The 11,081-nt window shown below is 35.9% G+C and overlaps 1 protein-coding gene across 1 annotated transcript; it reads left to right on the forward strand.

Moving 5' to 3' along the window:
* The first annotated feature begins 292 nt into the window (after nucleotides 1-292).
* Nucleotides 293-8,344, forward strand: LOC115216231. The gene is made up of 3 exons (XM_036506709.1): nucleotides 293-299; nucleotides 3,740-4,171; nucleotides 7,711-8,344. The coding sequence occupies exons 2-3, from the start codon at nucleotides 3,742-3,744 to the stop codon at nucleotides 8,328-8,330; spliced, it is 1,050 nt and encodes a 349-aa protein (XP_036362602.1). The 5' UTR covers nucleotides 293-299; nucleotides 3,740-3,741; the 3' UTR covers nucleotides 8,331-8,344.
* Nucleotides 8,345-11,081: the final 2,737 nt, after the last annotated feature.

The following is an 11,081-nucleotide window of genomic DNA, read 5'->3' on the forward strand; positions in this document are numbered from 1 at the left end:
AAATTCTGAGGTGTCTGCTCTTTTTTTCTTTTTTTTTCCTGTGGGGAAAGGGGGTGGGTGAGTCTGGTGTCTGTATAGGGCGGGTGGGTCTGAGTGGTCTTGGGTGGGATGGAGTTGGACTGGGGTACCACATCACACTCAGTGTTCTTTCTTTTCTTCCTCTTCTTCCTTCTACTCTCTGTTACGCCCCATTCTTCCTCCTTTCCTACGTCTTTCTTTTTTCCTCTCTTTATGTTGGCAAGATTATTTAATGTTTCAGCAAGCAGTTATGTTATCATGGCAGTAACGTACTGAAAGACGTATGTATTTTATAAATTATAAAATAGCAAACGTTTTCTGTAATGTATTAATACTATATGTACACACACCCACAAACAAACACACACACACACACACACACACCACACACACACACACACACACACACACACACACGCGCACACACAAGTATTGATTCTTCAAGTATACAGTTGTATTTATAAAAATCACAATTTGATCAAATAGCTAGGGTTTTATTTGGTAAAATATGCTTCACATCAATTTAATATGACTCTGATGTCAGATTATATCATATTTTGAGAAAGGAATTCCACTGATCCCCATTCTAGAGAGACCTACAAGAACCGCTGACTCATGCGATCGATTCCTTCTTATTGATGTCCAAACATGGATTAGCAGGTTTGATTTGTTATTCGTTAAAAAAAGTGTGATGTATTGATGAAAATTATTCTGTAACTTAATTAATACAAATTACATGAATACTTTACACCACTACCCGATCTTTGATTATCTCGAACTGGCAAAGTAGCTAGGAGTTGGCCACAAAGCCAGTGTCATCAGTTCCAATTCCTGGTACCCTGAGTTCAAATCTCACGAAAGTCAACTTTGCCTTTCGTTTTTTCCGAATCGAAAAATATCGGCGTGAATACCTTTGCAAGCATTTGTGCCAGGCCAGGTCTCTGGTTTAAGTATACGTTCCTCTCTCCTTCCTGCTAGTCTCAGAGCCTAAGAAAGAGTTGTGGGCACTACATTCCCTGCATGATAAAGGTTCTGTGCTCCTACAAGATAAAATACAGTAAGATGGCAAGAATTGTTAAATGTCAGAAAATAAATTAGAACTGGGAAGCTGTCGAAATGTTTTTAGTGTAATTTCGTAATCATCACCATAGTTAAACTGCTAGGTCAGGCCTATTCCAGAATTTACTTATAAATGGCTATTATACTGAATAAACTGCTATTATTTTTTACAGTTGAGTAAGCATGCAACATTTAAATTCCATGCTTATATAAATATTGTAATAATTTAATTTTACACACACTTGCGCGCGCACACACACACACACACATATACACATAATGTGCGTTTGCATGTGCATGTGTGTGCATGTATATATATGTATGTATATAGATATGTAAAATCTCTCTCTCTCCCTCCCTATATATATATATATATATATATATATATATATATATATATAACATAAAGCCCACAATTAGGTAAAAAGATTGACTACATCAAAAGTTGCTACAATGTTGCGGATACCAAATTATATATATAAACTGCATTTTAATCTCTCGTATTAGATAAATCTGATGTAAAATTGTGTCCATGGAACAACGTATTAAGAAATACCGCTGATAGAAAAACAGTCTTTCTAATTTATTTGGGATTTAATGTTGACATAACTGAATTCAAGGTAAGCCATTTTCTCTTTCTTCATCGACATATTTGAATAAGCAGAATATATATCCTCGTCCAACATTTTTTTAAAATCTCGTTTAACATCAGTTGACAAGGAAAGATTTCTAAGAAAATTATGGCAAATATAGATCATGAAAGTATGATTTTCTTTGGCCTTATTATAAATGTTTGTACAAAGATTGTAATATTTGTGTGCTATATACAAATAAGCTTTACTCGCGTTAAAAAATAATTTCTAGGGTTCAGTTTGAGTGGCAGCAGCAATACCTATGAACATTTTGTACGTCATCCGAGACTGGTAGTTGGAAAGGAGCAACATATAGGTTACCCTCAGATTGCAAACATACTTCAAAAACTTGCATTAGAGTGGAGGCCGCTAAAGACTTCCAAGCGCCAGGTGAACAGTTTAAATTGACAAATCAAGTATGCCACCCCTAAACAAAAACAGTCAACTTTCGGATTGCTGTCTTTTCAGCTTTCTCAAAATCCTTGGCATGATCCGAAGTAATGTCAGAATATGCCTGTCCAAGTTACCTCGCATTAGATCGAACACAAAAACGACAGATTGTGAAGCAAACTGCTTAACAACACAGCCAAGTCGTGTAAATGTGTGCAAGGGACTTGTTAGAAGAGATGTATGGACATACATATGTCGGATATTCTGGGATGAATGTTTGAAATCAGGCAAAATCCCGACCGGTGGACACGCATCAAGAGGCTGTCTTTTTAGGTGACACAAACTTTTGGTAGTATGTCCGATCCTTGTTCGAGCACTAGGTTTCAAGAAACACAATCTAGGTATTTACTTCCAAGTGAATTTTTTATAATAATGGAGCAGTGGTCAACAGTTACTCATGAATCATGTATCACAAACTACGCCATCAAGCACACACACTCAAACTGTCGATTAATTCTATAAAAAACCCTTCAAACATTTTTCTGTTTAATGCTAAACAAAATAAATAATAAATGACAATTATACAGAGAAGGTTAAAGATGTTAATAGGTGGAGTAGCTTAGAAGAGATACTAGAACAGACGAGTGTATTGTATGAATTGTATGTAGCTTACTGGCAAAATAGCAGAAACGAAAGTATATGAACAGTTCTGATCCACTATGCACAATATATCAACACCCATAAACTTCAATTCAGTTAGACCACCTCCTGCTAACAAAGAAATAGGACCTTTTTCTTCACTAAAACACAATCTTAACTTTAGTCTCTAACCCATCATTACTTTTGAAGCCACTCTCTATATTCCAACTTCTTTCATATAGTCGATATCCAGTTTCCCTTTCGCATACATTTCAGAAACAAAGGCTTCAAGATCTTTCCTCAGCTCAATTATTCAGCTCTTACCTTAGTATCGTTGTGCTTCCTAGCAATCTAGTTTTCTGTAATAGTTCCTTTCGAAAGTCGACCCCAGACTTCATCCATGACTGACTTTTCTTCATAAAAGTACTCGGAGTGTCTATTATCCTCCACATGTTTGTAAATTCTCTTTCCAAATCTTGGTATTTTACTATTTTGTTTTTACTCCCATACTTTCACATTTGTTAAGTTTATTCCATAGGTGATTATGTTTCTAAAGTTATCTAATGACTGGGTATTGTATAATGTTAGATTCTGACATCTGTTTGTACTGTTTGTCTGTAGACTTATTTTAGGAGTGGTTGTGTGGTAAGTAGCTTGCTTACGAACCACATGGTTCCGGGTTCAGTCCCACTGCATGGCACCTTGGGCAAGTGTCTTCTACTATAGTCTCGGGCCGACCAAAGCCTTGTCAGTGGATTTGGTAGACGGAAACTGAAAGAAGCCCGTCGTATATATGTATGTATATAATCTGAAATGTTGTGGATTCTCGGTTAGATTATTTTCTTACCTTTATGGGTTGGACTGATTTATGTTATTTTATTTCATGAAAGTAGATTTTAGGTGAACCGTATAAGTTACCTTGTTAATTTAACGATATAGATTAAATATGCTACGTGTATGTCAGATACCTTAATGCATTTGAAATTGTAAACTTTTTACAGGAATGTATAAGCTCGCGATGCTGCAAGGCCTGAATCTTTCCCGAAAATCTTCTGTTTTCATTACTGTGAATATTTTATCTTTGATATTGTTATACCTATATTACACCAAGGGGTATGACATGTTAAAAATTGATAGCTTTTGGAAATCAAGCGAAAGGAGCGACAGGATACCGTATAAAAAATTCCTGGTGACATTCCCTGCATTGCAAAACTTTAAACTTGAAGACAATATTGGTGGAGAATTTGGTCTATTTCCGCTTGCTGAAAACTATATTGCGCTGCTCAATATTTCAAACTTCAGTATTCCTAAAGCTTTCTTGCCTGCCATGACTGAACAAGAAAAATTGGTGTCTCTGTACGTTTTCCAACATTTTATCAATGGTTGTAACAAGAATAATATCTCTTTCTTCATCCAAGGTGGCACTTTGTTAGGTAAGTAACACTTATGCATAAATAGAGAGAGAGAGAGAGAGAGAGAGAGAGAGAGAATTTTCACCTTGATGAAATACTTCTTACCAAAGACCAATTGGTATTTATAAGATGTTGTTAGCTACAGTCACAGCATTTACTTACGACCATGTCATAGCTGAATACAAATATGAAACTTTGTACAACTAGAAAATTATTTATAGAAAAAAGAACATCGATTACTCTAGATGACAATAACTAGGACTTTATTAAATTCATTTCTGACAATGTTTACTACTTCTAGAACACCATGCTCTATAACTTGGAGATAGTTGATGACAGGGTGTTACTGAAGATAACAAAGGTATTGATGCCTAAACCTTGTTCTATTACTATAACATCGAAGACTGCGTCTGGCAAATTATTTACTCTGAGCAAGACATTATTATCTACAATTAGGGTATGGTAGACTGCGACTAGAAAATCGTAATTGTAAACTATAGCTATTCTATCTGATATAGTGTTGGTTATAGAAACAGCATAGTAGAATACAATTAGGACGTGGTTTATTGCGGTTAATAGAGTATCACTCATAACTAGAACATTGCTAACTACATGTAGGATATTGCAGAGAACGATTATAATATTCTGGACAACTGCACTATCTATGGAACATTAACGACTACATCAAGAATATTGATGGCAACATAACTGCTTACAAACCAGTACATTATTGAATGTTGTTAGGACATCAATGACTACAGCAAAGATATTGGTTTCTAAAAGCTAAGGCATTCATAGTTACAGCTAGAATATTGACTGCAGATAAAATAAGACAAAGTCGACTACAGTTAGAATCTTTTCAACTGCGTCTAAAATATTCTTGTTGACTGATGACTTACTATGAAATATAGTTAAGACATTACGGTATCCAACAAGGATTTTATTTTCCTGCTTGATTTATTTTGGTTACAGCTGTGACATTAGTCGTTGACAATGTCCTAGACAGAATGGGCTACTACTAAGTTTTTATTGTCTGCAGATTGGACTTTCTTGATTATAGCTACAGCGTTGCTGTCTACAGTAAGATACTATCCGTGGAGTATCGGTGCCTAGAGACATAGAATAACACTGACTGCAGCTATTTCATTGTTATTGACTACATCTTCAATGTAAAACACCCTAATCTAAAACAGTAGTGTCTACAGTTACAACGTTATTAACTACAGTTATGATATTAAAGAATATTAATGAATTCAGTTAGAACATTATTGACTATAGCTAGGACGTCGTTGACTACAGTTGGGATTTAGATGGTTATAGTAGAGACATAGATGACTCTAGATACAACATTGCTGAATATATTTGGAATTTGCTTGACTACGTCTTAAGCATTATTGACTACATCTACGATCTAGCTTGCTACCGTTATGATATTGATGATTACAGTTGCATCGCTGTTGACTACATTTAGGATTTGGTTGACTGCAATTAAAATATTGCTACTAAAATATTGAACAAATAAATATACTTCAGCTGGCACACTGGAGCTTAAAGCTCAACCATTGTAGACTACAAGTAGGACAGTATGTTATAATCTTTAATATGTTGGCTTATTGTAACGCCCACTACGGTATACAGTATACTTAGTAAAACCAGTAAAGACACAACTATCTCTGAGCACCTGCTACGTACCCTTTCTTTATTTTGGCACTCGAGGGGAGACTTTCAACAAATATTTAACAGGGTGACTTACGTCTAACAGTAACAATAAAAAAACACGACAAAATAAACTCCAGCTGATATAAACATCTCTCGCCGCCTGCTGCGTACTCGTTCTTTATTTTGGCACAACTTCCATTACACAGAGGGGACAGCACAAGGACAAACAGAACACCACAGTGGGGACAAAAACATAAAACGAATGAAAATGAAGATGTTATATAATAATGAAAGCGAAATGGCTGCATGAGCCCCAGTCTTATGCAGTATCATTTGAACGTTTAATTACACAGTTTACAATCGTTCTTTTTTCCTTTTGTTTTTTTTTCTTTCTAAATTAAACAATTTTACTTGCTTTCTTTTCCTTTTTTAATATTTCATAAAGGGTTCAATATATTTCAATTCTACCACTGGTGGCAATTCATCAAATTCCACCGTTACTCCTGGTGGATCAATTTCTCTTCCACATATCTTTCAGCCTGTTGTACTTCTCCTTATCGACAATGGCCTTCACGTTCTCTGTGGGCTGCTTCATCCTTATAATGGACTTAAGTTTCATTATTTTCCGCCCAGTTTCTTTATTTTTAGCATATGTCACAAAATTCCATCGATATTTTGTCGCCTTTCTTACTGGTTTTCCCTTCTCTTGCTCTATTCCTGGTACTTTTTCTTTTTCCTCCTCCACCCTGAACAGTTTCGCCATTTCACCCTCATACAGTTTTTCACCTAAATCCTTTTCCTCCACTAGTATAACCAGTGTTTTTGCTGCTGTTTCCTCCTTCTCAAGCTCCTCTTCAAGCTCCTTTTCACTCTCCTTGTCAACCATCTTCTCTCTTTCCTTCCTTCTGACTTTCTTCACAGCCTCTTTCTCTACCTCCTTTCACTTCTCTTTCTCACTACCGTGAATTCCTCCTCTGTTCTTGTCTCCTTTACCTCGACGTGTACCACTTGGTTCCACATTATCCTGCTCCACAGTCTGCTCTATCTATTGTTCCATTTCTCTCTGGGGGCACCGAGTCTTCATATGGCCTTTTTTCTCCACACAAGTAGCATATGGGAGGCCTTCCCTCCACCACCACTCTCAGCCTTATATTCCCGGATCCTCGGGCAGAACTGCTTCTTCTGCAATTCTGTTGAGGTCTTCTAAACTCGCTTGTATGGCCATCTCTATGACATACCCCCAATGGTTCAACATTTTGGTTCTCGTTGCCTGGTGTATCTTGGCATCCTCCTCCATATTGAGCGTTGTGGCTGCCATCAGCCATGTTTCCTTTGTCGCTTTGACAACTCTCACCCAGGCAACACGCTTGCCACAGTACGTCGCCAAAAGTACCCATTCTTCCGTTCTTATGGCTTCCGTGGAGTGCTTAGTCGCTTCGTCTTCCGTCGCGAAACGCACCTCCACTGTGTCATACCTCCTTCCACGTGTGATGAACGTGGTCAGTTTCTTGATGTCCTTCAAGCGATTCTCAGTGGCCTCAATTGTTGCTATTTCGATCTTCCTTGTTGATAACCTCAGAGTTTTGAAAATAACCGTTCTCTTGTTTGCACTGCTTGTGAATTCCTCAGGCGGCGTCGGTTTTAGCATGTTTCCCTCCTTTTTCAGTAGTTTCTCACATCCTTTCGTGGTTTCTTGAATTTAGGATTTACGCCTGAAATTGCTAGACGCTGCCTTTCAATGTATTTTAACATAATTCAAATGTAGTAACAAAGATTTCTGTTTTAGAATTCAATTCACTTAGATAGGTTAAACATAAGCAGTACAAATATGTTTACTATGATTGCATCAGACTAAAACCTAAACAATAATAACCACAACTGTGTTTTTTTTTTTTTTACAGGAGCCTATCGTCATCATGGCTATATACCGTGGGATGATGACATCGACGTCTACGTGGATCATGAAGACAAGCAAAAATTATACAACTTGAGTTCTATGGGACAAGGTTTCAATATATGCAGCTACGAACATTTTCAGTGGAAATTTTACAATTCACATACACCTGCCCTATTAAATTATAAATATCGATGGCCGTTTATCGATATATTTTTCTATCAAGTATCTAATGGTTTTGTCTATGACGTTACATACAAGTCAAGAAAGCGCAAATTTAACTACCATGATGTATTTCCTTTAAAGGGTCTTGCTTTTGAAGGGGCTTTTTTACCTGCGCCGTGTAATGTTTTAAAAAGCATAAATTCTTGGAAAGGTGCGAATCAAAGTTTCTGTTACTCAGGTTCCTATGCCCATAAAATAGAAAGCAGTAAAAAAAAATCCTACATAGAATCAATAGCATGTAATGATTTATATCCAGTATACCCGTTTGTTTTCCGTTCCTCCTCCAATAGTTCAAATGTGACTCAAGTTGAACAGTTAAAACTAGGCAACACAGTTTTGCATACACTGGTTGTAAATAGTAGTTGCTCATACAATTTTCGCAATTCAACGTTACGACTATAAGAAAATCATTGTTATACACGCACATACATTCATATATATATATATATATATATATATATATAATATATATATATTATATATATATATATATATATATACGTAAATACACATGCTTATATACATAATTATATACTTATATATATATAGCTGTGTTGATGCAAACCGGAAGAAACAGAACTCAAGATATAAGTATATGTATACTTTTATTAATATTTAGCAGAAGTAACAGAGTCGCTCAAGGTCCGTGAGATTCGTGGTACCAACGCACGAAACTCTCGGACCTTAAGTCACTCTGTTACTTCTGCTAAATATCAATAATAATAATGATATATATACATATATGTATGTACGTGCGTATATATGTGTGTACGTACGAATATATGTATGTATGTATGTATGTATACGCACTCACAAATACATACACAGAGTTGGTAATGAAATTATTCCTATGTACATACACAAAAACAGTCATATACATATAGAAAATTGTGTGTGTGTGTGTGTGTGTGTGTGTGTGTGTGTGTGTGTGTGTGAGTGTGTGTTTATGTGTGTCATATTAGACAAAAATGAGCTAAGAGAAATAACTCAGAGTGGCCAGAGGCTTGTACATGAATAACATAGACAAATACAGGTATATAAAATACCAAACAATATCAATTTTTAATTTGTTAAAGTTATCTCAGCCTCTAGACGATGTGTCATAATAGCATAATGATAATTGAAACCAGTGCCATATGAGGAAGGGAGATAATCCAAATCAAGACTTCTCCAAGATTGTCATTAAGGAAAAAGACTGGCTTATTGTCTGTAAATAAAAGGATAGCTGTGGATACGTTTTTCTGCCTCAATGAATGTCGTCAGCACGATAACTGCCCTACCATACATACATACATACATACATACATACATACATACATACATACATATATGCATGCATACATACATAATTCAAATTTACAGAAAATAAAAGACGAAGGCAGGTGTAGGAACAACCAGCAGATATATATATACAAGAGTGAGTGAAATGTAAGTAGCCTTTAAAAATTGGTAATAAAATCCATATTCTTTTTACAGATTTATTGAAACAAATGATACATGTTCTTTATTACATGGGGAAATGAAAGTAAATCTTCATATTTCAACCGGTGGTGTCAAGCAGCTCCCTCAAACGGCCGGGGATGGAATGAACAACCTTTTGAATGACGTCGTCTGGGATATCATTGAAAACCTCCTCCATCAGTGTCTCCAAGTCCTCCAGTGTGCGAAGTCTTGTCTTGTGCACCTCTTTTGTGTAAAAATCACATGGAGTGAAATCTGGACTTCTTGGAGTTCTGGACTTCTTCACTAACAGTCTTCGGGCTTTAACTCCTGCACATAATGGGGTTTCTACGGACGAAAATTCAATTCTTTATGCCACACCATACGTATTGAGTGTCATGTTAGTCCACTTTCACTAGCTGCTTGACGTTGATTTAATCGCAGGCTGCGATTAAACATTTCCTACACTGATGCCACTTTTTTTTGCATTGTTCACAGAGCTCGTGGTCATCAGTTTTGTACGACAAATTTTTATTGTGTCCGGACGTAGTGTTACATACTTACCTTTCCATGCACGCCATCATCTCTGAACCAAAACAATGGAATTCCACATTTCATAGCGTGCTGCTATCTTAGGTCACTCCTAAATATTCAAGCGACCGGCCATCTGGAAAATAAGAAATACGACAATAAGAAAATAAGAAATCCCCATTAGTGTTGTCTGTTTTTAAAAAAAGGTTTGCGTCATGACTTCAATGATACTAAAAATTCTATAAGCAATTTCTAATGCCTAGTTACTTTCCACCCACCCTGTATATAATATATATATATATATATATATATATATATATGCAACATATTAGGTATTGAAGCCATCCTCACCAAAATACAGCTTAGATGATCTCACGTACGATTGATATCAGAATTTCGAAGCGACTTCTCTTTCGCCAATTCGCAATAGAAAGGTCAGTTGGAAGGCTACTCTTGCGCTACAGAGACAAACTAAAAGAAAATCTGAAGTGATGCAACACTCCGTTTGCCTCAAACAACCAAATGTTGAACAGTTATATAATAATAATAATAATATCAAAATTAAAAGAAGAGTGCCAATGTCATCTAGTAAACGATATTTCGATATTTTGTGTGTCTTCAATTGGTTCAAAAAGTAATTTTGTCAATCTACTTCATTTTAGTTAATATATAAAGGATTGAGGTAACTCCTCCAGAAGATATAGAGTCAAAATTGAAAGAAGAGTGCCATTGTTATCTAGTGAACTATATTTCGACATGGCACATTTATTGACTGGAATACTTGCAGAGTCAATGTACGAACATCTGGGGAGTTAAGCAGTTGTGGTCGATGAAAAAAGTGGTAGTGGTACCAATAATTATCGGAGTCCTGGGAACAGTGAGTAAAAATTTTGAGAAGTACATAGAACAAATAGGGGCTGCAATAAGGGTGGAGCACTTGCAAAAAACAGCACTGCTTAGAACCGCTCGAATACTCTGGAATGTGCTCGAAAAATAAGAGGTGTTACATTAGTTCACTGGCAGTCAACAGCTGACACCGTAGTGCATCTCCAGCGTTAGAAGCTGTACAAAGGCAATAATAATAATAATGATAATAATAATAATAATAATAATAATAATAATAATAATAATAATAATAATAATAACAATTTTCTTATGGTTTCTTAAACATTCTCTAGAACA

Source organism: Octopus sinensis, linkage group LG10 (assembly GCF_006345805.1).
Source record: "Octopus sinensis linkage group LG10, ASM634580v1, whole genome shotgun sequence".
Classification (NCBI taxonomy): domain Eukaryota; kingdom Metazoa; phylum Mollusca; class Cephalopoda; order Octopoda; family Octopodidae; genus Octopus; species Octopus sinensis.